General features: G+C 42.3%; 1 protein-coding gene across 1 annotated transcript in view; it reads left to right on the top strand.

Moving 5' to 3' along the window:
* Positions 1 to 23957, top strand: part of FNBP1 (formin binding protein 1) — a 73991-nt gene extending 50034 nt beyond the window's left edge. Inside the window, exons 9-17 of the mRNA XM_014942813.1 lie at positions 1635 to 1832; positions 3208 to 3390; positions 11960 to 11974; positions 15857 to 15966; positions 18416 to 18548; positions 19558 to 19679; positions 20121 to 20257; positions 20664 to 20822; positions 23603 to 23957. Of these exons, the coding sequence (XP_014798299.1) occupies positions 1635 to 1832; positions 3208 to 3390; positions 11960 to 11974; positions 15857 to 15966; positions 18416 to 18548; positions 19558 to 19679; positions 20121 to 20257; positions 20664 to 20822; positions 23603 to 23637 (1092 nt within the window). The 3' untranslated portion in view covers positions 23638 to 23957. The remainder of the gene's footprint in view (positions 1 to 1634; positions 1833 to 3207; positions 3391 to 11959; positions 11975 to 15856; positions 15967 to 18415; positions 18549 to 19557; positions 19680 to 20120; positions 20258 to 20663; positions 20823 to 23602) is intronic.

Genomic DNA, 23957 nt, shown 5'->3' with positions numbered 1-23957 from the left:
GAACAGGATGGTGATGCTTTTCTCTAGAGACTAATAAGATATTTGTGTGCCGTGGCACAGTTTTGCTAATGATCTTAGAAGAAAACTGTTAGAAAAGTATAACATAAAAAGCTCTCTTCCCAAGAAGTCAAGCAGATAAATGTGTTAAAATCTTTTTTTTTCTGAGTCCATTAGATTTAAATGCATTTGGCGAACTGAAGTCTGAATTTGAGCTTATGTATAATTTATTGTGTTTGTAGACCCAGCTAGGAAAAATACTATAAATTATTCTTGCTTTGATTTACTTTTTTTTTCTTTCCCCTCCGTTAAAAAAATAATAATAAAGCAAACCCACTGCAGCTAGGAAAAAATACTATAAATTATTCTTGCTTTGATTTACTTTTTTTCCCTTTCCCCTCTGTTAAAAAAATAATAAGCAAACCCACTGTACAGAGTATACAGCCAGTGTGTGGCTGACTTGCTTCCAGTGCCTCTAGTCGTGCCAAAAGGGAATGTGGCTTTAGTGACAGCGTGTGGAATTCTCAGCCACTGCCTGTCCAAGGTGTTGGGCAACTTGTGTGACCTTGGGCTGCTCAGTTCTTGGGTAAAGCTCATAAGATAAACCCCTGCCACTTACTGTAGCTGAGTTTCCATGCACTGACTTGTCAGCTTGTGGCAGTGTGATCGCTCAAGAGCTCCTTTCTGTGGGAGTATTTATTGGGATTTCCCACTAGTTTGCTTACAGCCGGATGCCCAGCAATTCTATACCTTAAATTTTTATAAATCACTTAAGTTATCTGTTCAGTTACTGAAGTCTGATTGCTTTTCTAATTGGTAAAGTTAACATGTCATTTTCATCGGTAGACAGGAAAAAACCCTTAAAAGATGTTTGTATCAGAATTTTGGGTTTTGTGTTGGAAACAAAACAAAAGGGAATGAAAACACTGCTGGGTTGTGGTGAGACTCCGGGGTTGTGCAGCTCAGTAGAAGGTTGGAGTGAGGAGCCTGAGTTTACTCTTCCTGAGCATCACCTTTAGTTACCTACAATGACCTATGCTTTAATGATAGTTCTGTGGGTTTTATTTTCCTAAATAGACCATAGTCCTCTGCTTTTATCTGTTGGCATTTTGAATAATGAGTGGTCTGAATGATACCTTCACAAAATAGGCTACAGTTTAATAACGGGAATAATGGAATATTTGAGACTAAAGCTCACCTGCTTTATTTCCATAGACGGTTTGTTTGAGATCTATTATGACTGACTGACACAGGTGTTGGAAAGTTTTATTCTGTGTGGGGTGGTTATTGTGTTCTTAACTGCCATTTATCACTTCAGTGTCTGGGAGTATTTAATTTTACACACTAGAGTGCCTTGTTTTGGTGAGATACTATGCTGTGCCATGGTGGGTTTTCTAAAGCACATCATGGTAGTGAAAATAGGTCAAAGAAAAGTGCCCTGATCTTGAAGCAAAAGGTGAGAGACTTTTCTTTAGCTCAGGATCTGGGAGGGTGTTTGTTCCCAGGAATGAGACTGGTCTATGCTGGTTCCCTCAGAGACAAACTTTCTGGTCCTTGCACTGTTTTTCTATGGCACCAATTTGATGATAGCCCTCATCAGAGTTGTTGATACTTATACTGGATCTGTCCCATTTCAGGATTCACAGATGGTAATAGAAGCCTTTAAGTCAGGGTTCGAGCCTCCGGGAGATGTGGAGTTTGAGGACTTCACGCAGCCCATGAAGCGAACGGTCTCGGAATCCAGCCTTTCCAACTCGAGAGGGGACGGGAAGTCTGAGCCCAAGTTTGGTAGCAAGTCCAAGGGCAAGTTATGGCCATTCATCAAGAAAAATAAGGTACTGACTTGCGAACTTGAGCGTGGTGCTAATGTGTGTATAGTCAGTAACCTCTGTCGTGTCTAGTAATCCTGGCAATTACAATTTTTTTAAAAGAATTTTAGATTCAGAAAGTTAATAACTGACGTCTTAATACAGTGTTTTGTTGTAGTCTTTGGTTACTTAAATTTCTTTCTATCTTTAAATATTTTTTGTCTTGTATAATTTCTTTAATTATGTTATGATTTTTATATTAATTTAACTTTAGTTGTCACGTCTCTGCCATGGTCCATTTCTGTTCCTAACTCGGAGAGAGAATTGTTACACCACTTACCTAGTGCCATGTGTGCTAACTAACGTTGTTACTGTTGGGAAGCTTTAATGTGGCATCACTGTTTTGACACTTCTAAAACTCTCCTTGGCTTTTCATTTGCATTATCTTTTCAGTCTGTCCACTGGGTTCGGCAGTTGGGTGGCTGGGAACAGGGAATTGCTGCGATTCATTCTTCTTAAGCACAACTAACAGAGCAGAACTAACTGAGCGGTTGACTTTTTAAAAAAAGACCATATTAACTTATGTATCCATTAAACCTTTTTCATTTCACTGTCATATTTTACACCATAATGCATGGCGACATCTATCTGGGGTTACCAGAATGTGTCAGGGTGACTGGACTAAATCGGTTTTCAGTAACACTGATGGAAGCCCAGAGCAGCTTTGTTTTGATCTCACCCTTGCTCTGACCCTACCAAACCTCTTCTACTAATGAGAGTCAAAAAAATCTACCTGTTCAAAATGGATCATTCCTGGAGAGAACACGGCTGTCTGGTGCTTACATCAGTGTAGCCAGAAAAAAAACCACAATCAAACAGGACTAACTCCTGAGCAAATTGGTAGCATAATTTGTAAAAGTGAAGTGTGATGCGCATTGCTGAGGTATGATTTGAAAGCAGGAAGGAATGTGGTTTGTTGTTTTCCAGATAATAGAAACGCTACTGGGCACTAAGGTACCTTCCTTATCTGATCCATTTAAATTCAGGTATTTGAAAGCTCTATCCATATGCATTATTCTGAGCTGTCCACAGAGCAGAGCAGGGCAATCGATGGGGATAGCCTGCATGGAAGAGTCTGCATGAGCCTCCTGTCAAACTACTTTGTGTTACTCTTCTGTTGCATCACTTACTAAAACTTCCATTTATCACATCCTTCATTTAACACAACTCTTAAATACTGCTTTCCCCCTCTCTTTTGAACCATGGCCTTTAATATTTTAATTGTTTAATTGGTTTTTTTTTCTCTGGATTTCAAATATCGGTTTTGATGCTTATTTTCGTTTTGTGTTTTATCTTTTTATTTTGGTTTTTATTCTGTCACTTCTCCATCTCTTATACGTAGCTTATGTCCCTTTTAACATCCCCCCATCAGCCCCCTCCTCCTCCCCCTGCCTCTGCCTCACCCTCTGCTGTTCCCAACGGCCCCCAGTCTCCCAAGCAGCAAAAGGAACCCCTCTCCCATCGCTTCAACGAGTTCATGACCTCCAAACCCAAAATCCACTGCTTCAGGAGCCTAAAGCGCGGGGTAAGTTCTCCTCTGGATACCTCTCTCTCTCTCTTTCTTTCTTTCTTTCTCTTTTCTTTCTTTCTTGCGCTTTTATTGCACGTTCTGTTATGTAAAAACTTGCTTTGTTTTGTGAATGAATCCATTGTGTTTGATCATAACATGCAGACAAATCCAAAGAATCCCAACCTATAAAGCCATTTGTAGTCAAAAACCCCACAATGAAACCACAAAAAGTGCAGTTGCTGATGGAAATTACCCATTTGGTGTTTTGGGGGAGGAGGGATTGTCCAAAGAAGAGCTGAGCATTAAGTAATAGCCATGCAGAAGTCAAAAGTCATTAATGGAGTAGCCTTGGGTATGTCTGTGGCAGAGCAGGTTCGGAGGAGCACCATTCTGTTGGTGCATGTTCAGGTGTTTCCCTGGAAAACAGATGAGATGGGAAAGATGAACTGATTCTAGGTGGTTTATGGCACGTGTGTGCTCTAAACCAGGGCTGCTGTATCGGTGGAGACTCAGTTTGAATAAGATAGGAATGTTTTATTTGTTACCTGTAGAGAACCTGCTTCCCAACAATTTTGTTTATCACGTCTGCGTTTGGACCTACTTGAGCAGATGCTGTGGCTTGAACAGCTTTTTGAGTGTCAATAGAAGAATTTAAAATCCTGCCATGATCTTTAACTTTTTTCTTTCCTAATTAACTAAGAGTTTGATAAACATGTGATGAACCATTGCAATGCTAGGAAAAGAAATTCAAGTTCCATCTTTGGCATGTCCTTATAGCCCTCCCTACACAGAACTTCAGGCTAATGCATCTTTTTCTGGGCATTTCCCGTTAAGTCCACAGATTTTGCTGGTTTCTGAACTGACTTTCAATTCCCAGTGCTATGATGCACACAGTTTAAAATGATATTCTGTCTGCAAAAGCTTTCTCAGTCTCACATGTGAGCTCCAGAACACAGATGAGATGTTTAGAGGGATTCATGTTTGGGTTTTCAGCTGAGATGTGGTGTGTTAGGTGCTGGTCTGTGCACTGTACAGTGCTGAGAAGCTGAAATCCTCCTTGGCTGACCTTGGGGACTCACCTGCGTCTAGAACACACTGGATCAACATTCAGTGACACATCACTGCTGTTAGAAACACAGTGTCCCTGTCTCCTTTGCTGATGGAGTAGGAATTGTGCCATGAGTTTTCCCAGTTCAGCTGCTCTGGTCCTGTCCTTGACACCAGCTGTTGCTGTGTTGGTAAACTAAAGGGGGAAGTGTTTGTGTTGAATTAAACACGCTCATTGGTGGTCTTCATAAGCAGTAAGTAAAATGGCAGGTCCCTGAGATAAAATTTTCCATTTTTCAAACAAAAAAAAAGACTTTATCTTTCCAGAAGCTCACACACAGCACAGTTGTGCAGAGAAGTTGCTGGCATAGCATGGCTTTGGCTCCTAGGTTAAGGTCCTTAGAATTATTTCCTCCTATAAAAATTACAGGAAGGAGACACAAGTGTTCAGTCTTTTAAAGCATTTTTTAGAGCAGGCTGTAACAGCAAGGAAGTGACTACTTTAAAAAGCCTAAATTCTGCTCCAGGGACTGCACTGACATTTAGGGCAGAGGGCTGGAGCTGGATAAAAGTAGGGATGATTTCAGTGGGGAACGTCAGTGGTTAGTTACTGAGAATTGAGAACAGCACTGTAAACAGTATTTTCTCTCATCTGGTTGCAGACAGTACTTTTTAAAAAAAATAATCTGTTATATGAGTGGCTTTCAGTTCTCTGCTAAGGAATTGCCATTTAATAGGACATTCAGAACCCCCAAAAGTCACATTTCTGGTGGTTTTCACTGGGGAAGCGGGAAGTTTCTAAGTTGTCCAAAGGCAGGTTCTGTAAATGTACCTCCTTCCCCCAGTTGCAGTTTGGCTCAGAGCGTCTAATCGGTGGCTTTTGTGGGGGGAGATGGTCTTTCAATTCTGGTTCTGCAGCAGCAAAGCTGGGGGTGTGCTGGGCAGGGGGTGTCCTGGTGGCACCACCAGGCCGTGGGCTTCATAGAGGGTCTGAGACACTTTGGAGAGCGAGGGACTGCTGAAGGGGAGGCTTTGTGTCCCCATCCAGTGCTCCATAGTGCCATTCACGGAAGAGAATGCTGAAAATAGTGCTAAATATTTCTAACTTCATCTAAAAATACTAGTTTGTAGTTCCCCTGAGGACTTCACAAGTTTATATCTCAAATGTGCAAATTGTTGTTTCGTGAGTATTTGGCCCTATAAGCGATTATGACTAATTGCTTTTAATTATTTCCTAAAGAAAGGCCATTATTTTATGTATGAACTGAGAAGTCCAAATGAGTCTTACAAATTCTGCCAACCATATTGGTTTTAAGTGGATTGTGTGAAAGGTGAAATAATGAGAAAAATTTCCTATAGTTCTTCTCTGAAGTTGCTCAAATTTCTGCTGACACGTTCATTAAAAATGTGCAAGGAAAGGCTATTGCTAAATCGTCATTTAAACCTTTCACTGTGTTCTCTTTCTATTTCATTTCCTTCCCTTGGTAGCTACGAGGATGTTTGTATGTAAATACTTTTCCTGCCTGACTCATCCCCCAGAGTTGGAGGCCAATGTTCAGATCATCCTCTCTTTTTCCAGAGGGACAAATTCAGGCCCCTTGGTTCACGTAGAGATACGGCGTAGGAGAGGCTGCAGAGCTCTGGAAGCTTCCTCTGGCTGATTTGAAAACTTTGTCAAGTTCACATTTCATAGGTCCTTGGTGATCTGTTACACAAATGGTCAGACTAAAAGATCATGAAAATGCCGTATGACCTTCAAAAATAAGATAATTCTAACCAGGCAAAAAAAATAAATCAAGAGCCACCCCCACCAAATGCTGTTGATTTATTAGATGAAAAATGAGTGGTTGGCATTTGTTTGAGCTGATGTGGTTGATATGACCCACTTTGTATTCAGGACAGCCACATAATACTGTTAATTCTGCTTTTACCGTATTAAGTTTTATAAGATTTCCTTTTCTCAATTCCTCTCCATCCCCCTGCCAAATCCAAAAGCCTCTGAATTTTGCTGAGGAGCATGAGCAGTGATGTTAGGAATACCAAATTGTGGTGTTACCACAGAAATTAGGAGGATGTAGAGGGAGAATGTCCTCTACACAGAAGAACATTTGATTTGTGCAGAAACACATCAGTGAAGCAACTTTTGTCCAGGTCGTGCAGGGAGCCAGCGGGACAGGACAGTGCAACGGGTGCTTGGCTTTGGACAGTGAAGAATTTCATTTGCTCTGAATATTGTCTCCGCACTATTGGGTTTGTTCAGAGACAAAATTCCACTCTGGCCAGACATCTTGCAGTAAAGGTGGCCACAAAGGCATTTGAAGTATTATTTTACAGTATTCAACCAAATTGTCAAGCAGGTCCTTCCTGGCTTTTTGATAAACTGAACTGTTAACTCCTACAAAAGCCAGAGTAACCATTTGTTTATTTTGGAGGAAACTGGATGATACTCTTTTTTTGCATTGGCATGAAAAGGAACTAGTTAATGTGAACAAGTCCAGTAGATACTAAGACCATAACAGGATAAATACCACCAGCTGAACTGCACATTGTAATTGATCCTTGGAACACAAGTGAGTGAATGGACTCCCATACAATTCCTCCATGAAATCTTTGGTATCGGAACGTGTCTGGAGAGGCAGTGTGTTTTAGTAATTTCCTTATAAAGTTTTGGTTTAGCATCTTATGTTGCATTTGGAAAAGAGAAATTGCAAAACTGAAGCAGAATGGTGACTGTTAAAATGAATTATATCATTAATAATATGTCCTGTGCCCAGTCTGGTTTTAATTTTGCTTCCAAACCAAAAAATCCAATGAATCTTGTTATCATGGAAGAAAGCAGATGCCTGAACAATTTACAACAGATGCAAGGTTAATGTAGAGGCGCCAGTACCAGCATCAGTGGTCACTGCCAATATGAAATCCTAGTCTGTTCTAAGAAAAGAAAAAAAAAATAAAAATTGGGTGCTGACTCTTGTCAGTGTCTATGGTTTTCTAATCCCATTTTTCTATTTTCCTTAAAGCTTCTTTCTTCTACCTCCAACAGCAGAAATGTCCTTTGTAGAAAATGCTCTAAAACTGTTACAGCCCTTGTCATGGAACAGAATTAGAAGGGGGGAAAAAGGTCTTTTACACAGGTTTTGTGAGTGTCATTTCTAATAACTCTTTAAAAAGGCAGTATAAAAGTAGTATAGCACTGAAAATCAACTCTGTCTCTTTAGGGAAGTTAAAGCCAGAAGAGCACAAAAAATGAGGAACCACTTACATAATTCAATTTCATTTCTGCTTGCTCTGCTTTTTCTAATTCCATTTTGAGGACAAAGATGACTCGATATTCTGCTAGTTGATATTAATTTTGTGTTCTTTTGTTTTATTGCTTAAGCAGCAGTAACATCAGCACCTTTATTTAAAGAGCAATACTTCTGAACTAACACAATCCAGGGGTAGAACTTACACCTTTGAATTACTGTGCTGTGCAGAATTGCCTTCCCTCTCTGCCACTCTGGGTTGTGACCGAGCAGAGAGGATGGGGCTGGCAGCTGGGACACAGATACCACTATCCTCACCCAAGTTCCAGGCAGTTCCATGAAGCACATGGAGGGACTTTTGTGGTTTCCTTTATAGTGGAAGTTGTTGACTTCATTACAACGTGATTTTTATTTCCATTGCACTGGTTAATGTTTTCTCACCCCGTCTCTCCCCTGTGCCACACTGTGCAGTCCTGTCCCTCGACACTTGGCTGTGGGTCTGCCTGGGCCACGGGTGCTCTGTTGTTCTGTGAGCATGCAGAAACAGCAAACAAACCAAACCTCCCCCTCTCCTACCTGCTCTCTTCCCTGCCCCGGGGGATATTTGTTATTCTAACCTCCCCCTCTCCTACCTGCTCTCTTCCCTGCCCCTGGGGATATTTGTTATTCTAAGTGTATAAATCTGTGCCAAGACCAGGGGTTTTCGGCGGGTGGGGTCATTAAAGCCGTGGTTTATTGTAGCACAGAGAGATGTTTTCTGTCCGTGCGTGTTTAAGCATTTAAAAATGTGGTATTTTCTGATTTTTTTTTTTTTGTGAGAATGCTAATCTTTTAATATTCACCTAGTTTCTAGGAATTTTCCACTTGGCACTTAAAGGCTAGATAAAGGCCAAGCTGTCTTTTGCTGTAGAAGCAGTAAACACAGAGGTGCCGTGCTCGTCTCCAGTGTAACGGATGTGTCTTTTCTCTTGCTGACTCACCGGCAGACACAGTCTTTGTATATTCACAAAGAACTCATGAAGAGGACTTTAGGGACACCCACGTGTGCCATTGAGGCTAGGGAATATGTTGTAAGTCCGTGTATGGTGTGATCAGCCCATACCGTTGCTACACAGTCGCTAACCCCACTTACAACAGCCTCAGAGTGTGCTGTGGAAATGCGCTTGGAAAAAGAGAAAAAGAAAATTTGATGGGAGGAAAGTTGCAGCTTACTGGGTTATGTGCAAGAAAGATATGCCTGCTAGTCTCAGAAATGCTGAAATTGGCACAATTAAAGTAGCTGGACCTGTGAAATTCAGAGGAAGGACTACAAACAGGTTCCACACGCTGATTCTAAATTATTTTATAAATGCAGTTTTGAGCATCGTGAGCTAAGCCCTGATTTACAGCAGTGCAGTGACACGTTCCGGGCCTGGTCGTGGAGCACTCCGTGGAGCTTTTTGAAGCTTCCCTGAACTCTCTGTACTGATTATAACTCGTGGAATCAAGATATATGACCTTTAAATATAATATCCGGATAAAGCAGAGTATGGGGAGATTGTTATGGGACGACTAAGAAAGAAAACGACCTCTTGGTTGTGTGAAATCCAGTGATTTATTTCAACCCTGTTTTCTGTAAGTGAGGTTAGTGTCCGTGACTGTCCAATAACACATGGACTTGCTGCTTTCATGCTCTCTCATGTGTTATTGAAGCTTGTGGCTCCTTAGGCTCTTCATTTTCTCCCTGCTAGACTTTTTGAAATGGACAGCTTGAAACAGATTTGCTCATGATGAAGAAATGTAATTTATTTGATTGTTTGGGGGGGAAAAAAATGCCTCTCTTCTCCCAGGAGCTCTGAGCAAGTTTCTAGCTGTGAAAACCCAACAGAATGGGCAAAAGTAGTTATTTAGTGTTTAATGCAAATTTATCTTCAGTCTGCTTATATTTGTTTATACAAACTGAATCACTCTCATGTAAAATTATGGAATGGAAAACTGACTATGACTTATTTCAGCATTTCGCTGTTTCCAGTCTACGATCTGCTTTGTTATTTGTACCGGTTATAACAATCCCTGATGTACGATTTGGAAATGCTATTAATAAGATCTCTCTTTTTGGCATACTTAACAGCATAAGAATTGGGCATTATACGGTGTCTGTAATCCTTTTCAAATTTGCTGGATTTACAGCAAAAGAAATAGCCTTGATGCAGATGATTCTTTGCAGTAGAGTAGTGCCTTTAGAGTGAGTAGTGTTTAGCAACTAGCGCATGTAGCCTACATTTGTGCCTTTTCTAGAGCGCTTCGTAGGTAAATACCCCGCACCATGAGTCTTGTCTGTATCGATGTACAAGGATCTCAATCTGTGCTGGTCACGTCTATGCTAAAGTTCACAGGAGAGCTAAAACAATTCCCCAAACTAAAGCTGCCTACGCTGAATTTCTTCAGCAGCTCGTTCTTTCTCCTTCCTGTACCGTTAAGCTCTCAAATGGATTGGGTTCGTTTGCTGGGTTTAATGGCCTCGTAGCCGAGTGAATTTCTTGAATCCACTGTGATGATTATCATGCCTTTTTTCCTAATGGACTGAACCTCAGAGGGAAGTTTCAGCTGCTGCGGGGTCACCGAATGCATCCCTTCGAATGGAGTGTTTCACTATTTATCTCAAGGCCGTATGTTTTCCTTGAATGGTTGGTGTGTATTTCTGTACAAATTCTGGTAACTGATGGTAATTGCTATTTTTGAAAAATGTGTGTTCCTTAAGTCATGCTGTCAAAAACATCACAGATGTGGAGCCACCATTATTTTAAATGCAATCCTAAAATACTGTGCTTTTGCTAAAATTGGAGCATTTTTTGAGAGCATCCTATTCAGGAGCTGTTGGTAGTAAAATGAGAGAACTCTTGACTGGGAAGGGGTTCAGAGGTCTCTCGGTGCCTGCAGTGAGAGGTGTTTTCCAGCTTTTTACCTTTCAGCTGTCTTTTAAAACTGAGCACGTACATTTAAACACTTTTTTTGATAGTTTGAGCATTTCACAACTGTCCCAGAAGAGCTGGAAGGACAGGCACAGTGCGGGTCACTGGAGGAGGAGGTGGCCGGGTGTAGTTTTGATTCTCCCTTTAACATCTGGCTTTATATCTTGACCAGCAGCAAACTGGTGCTCCTTGGCACCGAGCAGAACAGCACTGGAGCACTGTTGGTCTCTCTGTCTCTTGGAAAAACTTCTGAATTGCAGTTGTTGTAACGTCTTGCACCACTGGAAGAGGCTTTGGTAACTTTGTCCTCCCGGGCTGGTTTGTTCCCCTGGCAGTGTGTGAGACCCTCCAGCGCTGTCGAGAGCTGAACGTGCAGGTGATGGAGGGCAGAGGCAAAGTCCTGCTCTGGAGGCCCCTGAAGCACACACTGGAGTCTCTCACTTTCCCAGAGTAACTAAAAAGATAATGTTTTGGCTCTGTACCAGGAAACGTGGTAATCTTTGGAGAATTAGATCATGTATATCGTTTAAGGAGCTTGAATAATGTCTTGCCGTGCTATCATAGAATCAATTTGGTGGAAAGAGAAGAGGTTTTTTTTTTCCTCCTCCTTGGTCCTGACCTTGCCTGACTGCACGGCCAGAGTAGGTTTGAGACTTGAGTATTTATTTTTGAATTGTTGAAGAACGTGAAATGACTTTGTGACTGCTCGGACAGCACTGTGTGCAATCAAGAGGGATGTTTCAGGGATGTTGGCTTTTGGACGTAGGCCTGAGAGCCAGGAAATGGCTGGGAATTGCTGGAGATCCCACCCTGCCGTTTGCAGCTGGAGACCAAGGGCAGTCCCCTGCCCCTTCAGTGGGTTTGGGCAGGTGTTACCCCTCTTCTCTTAAACCCTGGCCTAAAAGGGCTGATGCTCATGACTGTGTTTCAGCACATTTTTGATCTAAAGTGACTTGGATACGCTTGCAAGTTCTGAGGGTTTTTCCACTTCAGAGATGTTACTGTAATGAGAAAAATCACTGCTGTTGTGGGGGCTGTAAATCAGGCCATCCAGGCCAGATCTTCACCTGCAGCCCTAAAGCACGTGTGTAGAGGTACAAGACTCTTCCATTTCTCTTTCTGGCGAGGAAACGGCAGCTGACTGATAACCCTGGCTCATCTTGTGAACTTTTGCACAGATCTGTTAGTGTTACCCATTTTGCCTTCCAACAGCAAGGGGAATGTGTGTCATTTTATTGTAAGATCAGTCTTAAAAAAAAAAAAAGTTCCTCTTCTACTGATGCACTGTTGTTTTTTTCTCTTTCTCCCCCCACCCCGTATCTCTCCAATTTTTACACGAAGCTTTCTCTCAAGCTGGTAAGCACATTTACAGCATGCCTGTCCTCTGTTTTAATCACAATTTTCTGTGTGTGTTTTAATGTGCACTGTGCCACATATGACATGACACTTAAATTAACTGTTAAATTTGTTTCTTCTTTGTGTTTGCTTTTTTGATATTTATCAGATAACTCTGAATACACAGGTTTGGAGTCTAATAGAGGTGATCAGAATTCAGTCTCTCTAATAAGCTGCTAAAAAAAAATTAACTCTAATATATAGTTTAGTTTTCACATTTATAATGTAGGGCTATGAAAATGTAGAAAACCAGTATTGAGTAATTCTGCTACTTTAAAACATTTAAAGACTAATATATAGTTTAGTTTTCACATTTATAATGTAGGGCTATGAAAATGTAGAAAACCAGTATTGAGTAATTCTGCCACTTTAAAACATTTAAGGAAAAAAAAAGAAAAAACAGCACAACAAAGTTCTGTTTGCTGGACCTTTTCCAGAGAGAAATGCATGTCTTTTTGTGTAATGTAGCTACAAAGTTTACTTTCCATGTCCAGGTATTACTGGAAATCTGCACCGTTATCACCTACATTTTACAGCCCTATGTAGTCCTACAGAATAACTAATAATGACATTAATTACAATTCTGTAAACCTTAACCAACAAGGTTAACTTGGTCTGATTTGAATTCACAAATGGAAAGATACACATATATATGAATCCTAAATTCTATCTTGGATGCAGCTGGGAAGGTTTCTTGAGCTACGGTAAGATAACACGTTACTGAGTTGGAAAGGGAAGGGGTGAAGATATTTGGGAAAGCAAATTATGTGCTGAACTTCACACATGAGGTGCCGTAGTGCTTGAGATGCTCCACACCTCGCTGTGTTCCTGACACCTTGTCTCCATCCTCTGCCCTTCCTGAGGCCAGTCACAAGGAGAACACGACTGGTTTGCTGACCCACTTCATGCCAGAGCCACAAACAACTGATGGCAGTTTTGGAGAGCTTCAGGGGGTCTGCAGGAGCACCTTAACTGCCTTAGCTTGAAGGTTTTCTTACTCCCCACCACTCAGTGGTGCTCTCTTTTAGGTGCTCTCTTTCCTCTATGCATACATTATTCTTGGATACGTCATTGTGGACCTGTTCTGTTTGTAGCAGCTTATTTGGAGGAAACACGTAGGCCATGACAGCTACCTGCTGTAGCTCTAGGAATTTTGGGTCCTGCTGCTGCTCTGCCAACACAGTGACTTGCTTGTGCTCCATCAGCAATACTGGTTCTCACTGGAGACCTGTGGCAGGCTGAGGAAGGATGGAAGTCTCCAGCTTGCAAACCTCATTCGTTTGGCTGTTGCCAAGCCCCACCGTCCAATGCAACACATTTCTACCAGGGTTTTCCATTTGTTGTTTTCCTGGTCACAATGTTGTGTAGCTGAGCTTTGTATGTAGGAATAAATCCACCCAAAATACGCAGCTGAACTGGCCATTCCCCAAGAATTGTGTGAGTTTGAAAGATGTGCAGAGAGGGCTGAGAGCTGTGTGTGCCTCAGGCAGAGGAAATCGACTTGTTTGTCGTGTCCTCTTGAATCCTTGCTGTACGAGAGCCAAAACTGGAGCTGATAAACCTCACACTCTGCCCATACATAGCTTCCACCCAGAAACTGGTCCTAACGTGGCCTCTTTATTCATAGTCCTTCATCTTGGGACAATTTGCATCCTAAATCCCAGTATCTTTATGCGAGGAAATCTAGTGAGCACCGGCTCTGCTGGTCCTATGACAGTACAGCAAAAACAGCACAGATAGCCCAGGCGTTGTTTTGCTTGAGAGCATGAAATGTGCCCAGCATGTGCAAAAATTGCTCCTTGATTCCTCCTTTTGGAGAAGGATCTGTAGCTTCTTTTACGATGGGAGATTATTGAGCATGGAGTGAAGTGTGGGAGACATCCCCTCCTGGTCTGGGGCACGCGTTTCCACGCACCGCTCAAGCTTTGGTCTGAAGCATTGTGAGCAAAGACACTGAATTTACTACAGGCCTAGAGTTTTTGAATGAAGTTGAAGAATCAAAAAGAGAAGGTGCTTTTCCAAATTCATTTTGCGACATCTGTTGCGATCTCCTAATGTCAAACCGGGGATATTTTCAGTCTCTTCTGCTCAGAAGTGAGAAGAATATGTTATATGGTCTGTCTTGTAACTGCTTCTTTATTTACAAAAGCTACATCCAAATGCTTTGCCTTAAAAAGACACTTGTGGCTTTATTGTGTAGATTATCTGTAACAGACATTGAATCGCTCTCATGCCTAATGTGATGTGGGAGTTACTATCAAGCAAAATATTATCATTAAAGAATGAATTAAAATAGAACTCTCCTGTACCATGTGCAACAAGTAACATAAGCACTGCTGGGACTTCATGGGGTTAAAGCTTCAGAATGTGTGTAACTTAGTTGTTTCCTTCCTTTGGCTGAAATTTGCTTTCCCAGTGTCTCATGAAATGGAATTTTAAGCATATTATTACACAGATGATCAAGACTTAACTAGACACATACGCTATTTTTACTGAGAATCAATTTCAGTAGGTTTGCCCCTTCTGTTATGTGAAATGGCTGGGCCAGAGGAGAAGGTGACCTGTCTGTAGCTGTCCCTGTCCCCCTGACACCCACACACTTTCTGCCCAAACAGCTTGTTCAGCGAATGCAGAAGAAAGAACTCGCTGTCTTGGAGCACATTCAGTGCAGAGTTGAAAGGGTCTAATGGGCAGCTTTTGTGGCAGAGTTTCCACTAAATCACACTCTTCTGAGAGAGAGATTTGGCATTTTAGTAAGACTAGCACTGCAGCTCTGCTCACAAGCTTTCAGTAGCTGCTGGGCCATTGAATCTCATTACTCGAGCTCTCTCCTTAGAAATGGGAGGTGGAACGAGCAGAAACCAAAACAAGAAAAACGTGCACAAGTTAAAGATTATGTACAAGAACCTCATTCCTTTATGGTGCAATTAGTATTGAGCTGGGGTCGGTAGAGCCCGCCCAAACCGTCCCCTTTGCCTTCTTGCAAGAGAAAAATAGGTGGTACTTTGAAGATAATAGTATGGATGTATTTTATGTGTCATCTGTCTGCTGTGTCAAACTGAGGCAATCGAGAAGAGGCACAGCAGTTTGAAGCAGAAAAGGGGCTTTCAAGCAGAATCACACAAAGGTAACCACTGTGGTCAAATGTTTTGTCTGGTTGTGATTTCAAATTGATTGATTCTACAGCTTTGATCTAACTCCTGGTTTTTTATGCTAGTACACGTGAGAGAGGAAAAATGTAGAGACTTTGGCCTAGAATGTGAATCCTGAAAAGCATGCAGCATGGCTCTAAATTGCAGAATCACTTCTGTTACATTACTGTGTTCAGGAGAGCCCTGGCATAAATTAGCTGTATTGAACTAACACTCAGACCACGCAGAACAAGCCAGCAATTAGGGGTGTACATGAGAAGTGTGACTGTGAGACAGGAGTGAGAACAACTAACTGTGTGGGGATGCTGTCTGTAGCAGAGGGGAGGAAAGCAGAAAAGAGAATGGAATTCTGTTCAATAAAATCTGATTATGGATAAAAATAATTAGTCAGCTTTGCCGTTGAGTTCTGGCATTCTTTTGTTGGTGATCTCCCATTAGCCATGTGGTAGGGAACTGGGATGTGGTCCTGGGATTGTTTCCAAGGCCTTACAGATTCCTGACCATTCAGGGACTGAGAACTCTCAGCACAAACGATAACAATGCTTCAGACCATTGTGATTTTGCACAGATTTTTGTGAGCTCTTTTCAAAATGCAATCCTGAAGGATCCTTGCAGGCTCTGATTTTTGTTGTTTTCTTTTTTTTTTTTTTTTCCTTTCTTTATTTCCTCCTTCCTCCATTCTACTCTGCAGGGAGCAGGCCCAGAAGACTTCAGCAATCTCCCACCTGAGCAAAGAAGAAAGAAACTTCAGCAAAAAGTCGATGAACTAAACAAAGACATTCAGAAGGAGTTGGATCAAAGGTACATCTAACCCCTCCAATGAAAACTGAAATAGGTAGCCTTACATAGGAGAACAGAAGCAATGTATAAGAAAGACCAAATGAGAACAAGGTTCTTGGTTTAAAGTACTGTTTCAGGGAAAGAAGCAGCAAAAGTTACGTGTGGCTAAATATACCTCAGAGATGCAGGGCTTTCTACAACTCAGATTCTGTTATAAGTTATTGAATTTTGACTGATGCTGATCAGAGCTGGGGCAAAAGCTGGCTTTGTCTTCCTCCCATTCTCCCACCTCAGTGTGACACATCTCCTGTCTTTGGAATTGTGACATGAGAAGAGCCAAGTACAAGGATGGGAATGATACAAGTGAAGCAATTGGAGACAGTTTTCTTTCTGGAGCTGCTTTCTTGGGCTTTCCCAGGAGCACAGCAGTTTAATCGTGAGCCAAAGATCACTGTTAGGTACACCGAGTTTGTTTCTTGGTGTGGTCTGTTCCTGAGAGTGTTTTTTAGGAGAGAACAGGATATAAATAGAGTATCAGTTAGAGATACAATCCTAGACCTCTCAGCACTGAGCAGAGCACCTACTGCTGTGTGGTGGGCATGGTTAGATCCCAGCAAGAGAGGTTGTTAAGAGCATGGTAACGTCCTCTGGTATCTGTCTGGTAACCCAAGCATTTTTTCCTTGTATTTTACATGGTGAATAAGAAGGGAAAACTGCACATGGTTTTATGACTTCTCATAGCTTTGCTTTTTTTTTTTTTTTCCCCTCTGTGGTAGCTTAAATTAGTCTTCATACAGATTTTCCATTCTGCTCTGTATTGATTCTGAGGTAACGTAATGTTAAAAATCTGATATGAAATCAGAGCAGAGCGAGGTAATTTTAAATAAAGATAGTATGTGATTGAGGAAGTAGTACCAGCAGTTAAATAAGAGTTTAAAAAAAAATAGTAATAATCATGACTCATATGTTTGCAATATTGTCCCTTAGGGCTTCAACCACAGAGCAGTCCCACTTCCTTGCCACCCACACGTTTTCCCATTTTCTGTACACACAAAGCAGAGGCAGGCACAGGATTGCAATTGTCAAGAGTTTGGTGGGAAACTCTGAAATATAAAGAGTGTTAACTTGACTCGTGGGACTCATATTAACCTTTCTCCCCCCAACTAATGCTGAGAGAAAAGCTGAGTAGCTGTGCCAGCAATGCAGGAAATCAGCTCATAAGTCCATCCTTCTGAGCTCTGAAATGTTCATCATGCAGAGAACTTTTTTCTTTAAGTTCAGTCTCAACTGGACTCGGGTCAAAAGCAGGACACCGCTGTCAGCGAGGGCTCCGTAGCCTTTCCTGAGGGAGCTCAGGAAGGCATGGACTACATTAACCTTGGCCTTGAGGCTGCTACGATGGATGTGGTACCATAAAATTACCATCTCTGAAACCCCAGGTGTTTGATATCACAGCCCCCAGAAAGAGTCTAGTAAAAATGCTGTGTAACTCCCTGGGATGGGGGGTCACATCGTGTGGCCAAAGGTCCATCTGTCGCTGTGCTGTGACAAATGCAAACCATCTGGATTTAGCTTCGTTTTAAGCGGTGTGAAATAAATATCTTACAAATAATTTGGGTTGCAAAAGACAAACTGCAACAGGCAGGGTGAGAATTTCTGGTTAATAATAATAAAAATAGAGTATTATGTTCACATCCAGCTCTTTATCCCAGTTTCTCAACTGGATTTCAGCCCATGATGGAGAATAATGATGCAACTGTTCCTCTGTTCCCCCAAAACTGGGATGATACTCATCTAGAAAGTTGAAGGTGTCATTCATTGCAATGGTTGCAAGATTTTTTTGGGTTTTTTTCCCCCCAGAGTTAGCAAGTAGAAATCATAATACCAAATTAAAGAACGTGCCAGGCTACAAATCAATACCAGATTCCTCCTTTTGCCTTGCAAAAGGCCACTGTCCAAGAATTCCATCGTTTTTCTGCTAAGGCTCTTCAAGCAGGGCACGTGGAGCTCAAATTACTTGGTCTGAATGTATTGTGTGCTTGTACCCACACAGCACATCTCCTGTAGCCTCACAGTCCATTGAGGAGGCTCCTCCTGCCTCACTCAAAGAACCCTCAGCTGTCTGTGCACGAGGAGCTCCTTTTAATGCAGGGGCTTGAAGAGTTTGGCTTGTGCACAATGTCTCTGTCGTGTCACATTGTAGGTAAAGGTGTCACTTGCTTTTTTCTATCTCTGACAGTGTAAGTTCTCTTCTGACAAGGGATTTTACTGTTATTTTTTTGATGGCTGGTTCTATACAGGGCAAAAGCCCCTGTCTGGATGTTCTCAGTTATCTCTATAACCGATGGGGTTTGATCCACAGAGTAAAGAAGAGGGGGTTTATTATCATTTCATTTTCCCTCGTTTAGAAAAAGGGATTTGCTCCAGCCACACTAACACTTACATATTTTATTTTTCCTCTGTCTCTCAGAGATGCCTTAACGAAAATGAAAGATGTGTATATCAAGAACCCACAGATGGGAGATGCAGCGAGCGTGGATCACAGATTAGCAGAACTTGGCCAGAACATTGAAAAGTTACGATTAGAAGTTCAGAAATTTGAGGTATGGGAAGAGACATTTCAGTAAAATGTAGCTCAGCATATGCTCAGTTTGAAGCAGATGCTTCAGTGCTTTTCCAGATGTATCGATGCATTTTCTTACTACGTGTGGGTAAGTGCTACCTGACTGTCAACCAACAATCCTGCTGTTTAATTTGCCACAGAAAACAAATTGTGCTATGTGGTGGATTAGAGAAAACGTAGTGCTCTCTGGACTGCCCAGAGGGGTCCAGGTGCTTAATTAATTAGATAATTTTAAGTGTCATGTTACAGGTGTCTGTGGAAAATCAGAGGAACATAAATGTAAAGCACCATTTATAGTCTAACAGCAGGACTGAAGTTGTCAGATAAAATATGTTTTAAGGAGTTAGTCTGCCACTAACTTGAAGCTTCTTAGAGATACAAAATCTGAAGAGCATAAGGAGTATTTGCAATATATGAAGCCATTATAATTACATGAGAAGGGTTATAGGGCTGAGAAAAGACTTCATTCTATAAATTACACTATGTACGTAAATAGGTAACAACCCATTAATTTTAGATGTTTGTTACAGTTGTTGGCTTTACTATCCATTGCTTTCTTACCCAGTTGAAAATCACTGGGTGTTTCATTCTCCTCAGCTTTAGTCCTCTTGCACTCAGCAGTGACTGAGATTGCCGTTTCAAGCTGCCACAACACAGCTTTTGACTTGATTGTGTCTGGAGCAGCAGCAGCTCCCAAGAGCTGTTGTTAACTGCTGCTCGTGGACCATGGTGTTCTCAGCACCCAGTGTCAAAAAAAGAATCAAGTTTTCAGTACGTGTGGCTTTTGGCAAGACCGATAGATCTAATACACACTTAAAGGAGAGAATTTATTCCCTCTGACCCAGAGGAAAATTTAAATAAGTTTACAAACTGGTTTTAGTACCGTAGTCTGTGTGTCAAACATGACACAGCATGGTGAAAGCACTGTGTATAAAAGCTTTTTGAGAGCTGAGGCAGGCGTGATGCATGATGCTGTGTTCCCCCTGCAGGGCTGGCTAGCTGAGGTGGAGGGCAGGTTGCCCGCGCGGACGGAGCAGGCTCGGCGGCAGAGCGGACTGTACGAAGCCCAGAACACTTCAGCAGTGAACAGCTGTGCCCAGGACAGGGAGAGGTACAGTATCTGTACAGAGCTCTCCTCCTCACACAGAACTGGATCTGCTTTCCTTAGCGTGTTAAATGGGAAAACAAGCTCTGCAGCACTCAGAAAACTAACCTGTGAGCAGACCAGTGGCAGGCACTCCATGAAGTGTGCCACGTGCTGATTTTTTCAGCACGTGGAAGATCCCAACTTTAAATACAATGAAATATGTAATAGCCCCTGTACTGACTGCTGTGAAGGTGGGATAGGTGCATTTTACAGCTTTTGATGGGAAAAATGGCTCGTCTCACCCATCGGGTTGAGACAGCTGCTGGTGGTAACAGCCCTTTCTGAGCATGCTATGGAATTGCTGAGCTGCTCCAGCCCAGCTTGCCTTAAACCTCTAGTAATGGGGTCCTCTCTGCTCCTGAGACTGGTCGCTATAGTTGCTGTGTATTTTCCTCTCTTGAGCAGCCCAGATGGCAGTTACACGGAAGAGCAGAGTCAGGAGACTGAGATGAAAGTACCTGCCACGGATTTTGACGATGAATTTGATGATGAAGAACCACTACCCACCATAGGAACATGTAAAGCGCTCTATACATTTGAAGGTATCACTCAAGCTTTACTCTCATTGTTCTTTTCTTTAGTGGATATGCCAAGGACAAGTGGGAAATCTTCATTTAACCCCTGCAGTGCTTAAATAGACACAGAAAGGGTGAGGGAGGCTCTGGCGTGATTCTGTTTTATAGAGAGGCACTAAGAGTGATTTGTCTCCCATTATGCACGGATTCTGCAAGGGAAAAAAAAAAACCCACAACAAAACTTTGCTGTCAGGATCACATTCATCTGGTTCTTCATGTACAGACTGTTGTTTCCAGAATCACATGTTCTTGTTCACGCTGCTGGTGACACAGCGAAGGCCACGTCAGCACCTTGTCCCAGTGTGCCCTGAGCACCCCCCGCTGCATCCGCGGTTCCTGCTGTGCCTTAACTCCCTCTTACTGTGTCTTTCAGGTCAGAATGAAGGAACAATTTCTGTAGCAGAAGGAGAAATGCTCTACGTAATAGAAGAAGACAAAGGTGATGGGTGGACACGAATCCGAAGGAATGAAGATGAGGAGGGCTATGTCCCTACGTCGTATGTTGAAGTCTATTTGGACAAAAATGCCAAAGGTGCTATGACTTATATTTAATACTATTATTATTACTTTATTTGCTTTCACAGAGATACCCAACGCTGCAACTGCTCTGTGTTGCAGATGGAGCCTTTTAAAAGTCTGTACAATGCCACCAAGTGCATTATTTCGTACGTGGACTAATCTGGCTTGCTCTACTGCAAAATGTGCTTTTTATTGCTCAGAGAAGGGTAGTGTGGTTGGCAGTGACACGAGGGGAAACCCAGCCTTTCCTCCACAGCGCGGGTTCCCCTGTCGCTGCCGTCGCACGCCCGACAGTGCGGGGGACACAAAGCCATCTGGGGTAACGTGGGCTCTCCTCAGACCCCCAGGTGGCATCTCAGACACGTTCACAAGTCAGCTCTTTGTCCCAGACTGATTCAGTGGAAAGTTATACAGGAAATATTTAGGCTGCTGGTTTGTGTCTCAGTGATAGCTTTTCAGAGCCTGATATGGGCCCTTTGGATTGAAACCTGGTCATTATTTAGTTGGAGTGTGTGGAAGAGGAAGGAGAGGTCTTGCCAAAACCTCTCTACACAGCACTCTGTGGTCCTTGAGAAATTGGTAAAACATTAAGAAAGATGCTCTATTCTTTCCCACCTTTCAGAAAATGGTCTCTTGGATGTATTTGTTGTTCCAGATGACCAGAGCTAATGGTTTCATCTTTTGCTCGCACATGATCAATGGAGACAATCAGAGCTTGGACTCTGCAATCTTCTGTTTCCTTGTTGCTTTTAGCTCCTCACAAATAGGTGTGTTGTGTAAGCAAACAGTGCTGCACTGGGTCCTGGCTGGAATATATGCTGGCACCATCAACACCTGGTAGTGTAATACACCAAGAAATCAAAAGATTCTAGTCAAAATCAAATCAGGATGTTTTTGAAGTCCACTGTTAAATAATTTGTGTTGTTTCAGTCACTTAATCCTTCAGATTATTGACGTGTTTCCTAGACTTCAGAGTTGTTGGTGTGAAACAAGCTGCTTCATCCAATTTAAAAGAAAACTGAACCATTCTCATTGGGGTTTACGGACAGCAGGGAGAGAGGAGTAGGACTGTCTCTGTAAACAAACACTAGGACTTGAGCAGTTCACTGTCTTGGGTTCAGTATTAAACAGTGCGGTGCCTTGTCTGCTGCAGATGAAAGTCTGGGGTCTTCTTTTATTTTGCCATAATGCAGTGGGTTTATGTTTGTGTTGGCAAATATAGGGTCAGTTGAGATGCAAAAGAGTGAAAAAACCTCAGTCCCTTGAGCTTTGAAAGAGGAACGTGGATTGTCCATTTTCCTTTATTCTCAGAACAAGGCAGAAAGCACTGATGGGGAGATCCCATCTCTTACCCCTCTGTGTTCCCTCCTGTGGAGACTTGACTGCTTTCTGTGTGGCCACAGTTGAAAGCCCCATCATTACTCTGCTGGAAAACGTGTTGCTCCACAGCGTAGGCTGCTTGAAACAGCTAAGCCAGTGCAGCATCCTAATCTCTCTTAATTAAGCAGTGTGGCTCCCCTGCCCTGGGCTACGCAGCCTGGTTCACATCAGCAGAACCTGACAGCAAATCACCTGGGCAGAGCAGAGCAGCAGGTTGGGGGGGGGAAGCAAAGCAAAGCTTATCCCTGGGTGGGGAGAGAAATCCTGACACGGTCCTGCTGACTGAACTGGTCTTTAATTCACCCTTCTGGAGAGAATATTGCAGGAGTATGGTGATACCAGCCAGAAAATTGTATTAGTGTGTTAATGGTGTTATGTAAGTTATAGGATGATGCTGGATGATGGAAAAAATGCAGTCTGTGCTGGCAGTGAAGGCTGATACAGTTGCAGCCACTTCTGCAGCAATGATGGAGGATTCTCAGGTCCTTTAAAGTTTTTTCCATTAATTTTCCTGGACTTCAGGACCAAAATCAAACATACCTGAATATCTGATGTAAACAAACTATAACATTTACCTCTTATTTCTTGATTCTCTGGTTAAAGCTAAGAGAAAACAAACTATAACATTTACCTCTTATTTCTCGGTTCTCTGGTTAAAAAGGAAAGCTAAAAGAGAACTTTCCATAAAATGGCACAGTCACAGCATAAAGATGTGGGCGAAGTGCTACTCTGGGTAAAAGACAAACTTTATTTCAAGCTGCAAATTTCTCAGTTGATCTTTAATATATTAGAAGTGAGTTAATTAATTTATTTCAAGCTGCAAATTTCTCAGTTGATTTTTAATATATTAGAAGAAGTGAGTTTATTCGATCCTTGAAACAGAAGCTGCCATGTTCCTGAAAAGAACACTGTAAATACTGAAGTATTTAACAAACTTTTAGTAGTTCTTTCCTGGTTTTTTGGAAAGAAGCTGGAGCAGCTGGTGCCTCTAAAGGTGGGTTATGAGAAGGGTGGGAGCATTAACACCAGCTCCGGGCACATCCCTGACCCTTGGAGGCTCTGCCCGGGTTGTCCCTGCCTGCCCAGGCTGTGCCCCAGAGATGCAGCTGCTAAATATGATGTGAAAAGCCCCTTAGCAACCAGTGAGCTTTTTCAGTAAAAAAACCTGTGCTGTGGGCTCTGCTGCCGACCCCAAGATGAGTAGGACAGGTAAGTGGTGAGCTGTGGTCACCATCCTCATTGTGGGCTTCATGTGAGCTGAGCTGGGACTCAGAACTCCCTCAAATCCCTGCCTGAGGGCTGTTTGTAAAGTCTGCAGCGGTACCTCCGGTCAGAGGGTGTTAGCAAACCCTGTCACAAAAAAAAGAAGAGTAATATCTATCTTGTTTTGCCTTTTTTTTTTTTTCTTTCCAGATGTGTACAAATCACTTGAGAAAATCTCTGAGTAGGTTTGCATAGGCCTGTTCACCTTTTATTCTGCTGGTTTGCCGCTACGGTTGTTTTAAGAGCTCTATTTTGGAAGGTTTTCTTTAGAAGACATGAATGCACATGTCCTGTCTCCACAAATGAAAGACTCCGTTAGGTTCCCTTCTCTCAGCTGATGCATGTTTGAGTCCAGCTCTCAAAATTTCAATGTGCATCTCTACACTGAAAGCACTGGCCCAACTGTGTGAATTCAGTTGTTATTCTGCTTCTGAATATAACCGAGAGCCAACAGGGTTCATTCTCTTTGTGATGCATGCAGAAAACGATAATAAATGCTAAAAAA

The sequence above is a fragment of the Calidris pugnax genome, unplaced genomic scaffold (assembly GCF_001431845.1).
Source record: "Calidris pugnax isolate Ruff unplaced genomic scaffold, ASM143184v1 scaffold102, whole genome shotgun sequence".
NCBI classification, from domain to species: domain Eukaryota; kingdom Metazoa; phylum Chordata; class Aves; order Charadriiformes; family Scolopacidae; genus Calidris; species Calidris pugnax.
This window is presented reverse-complemented; position numbering and strand designations above follow the sequence as displayed.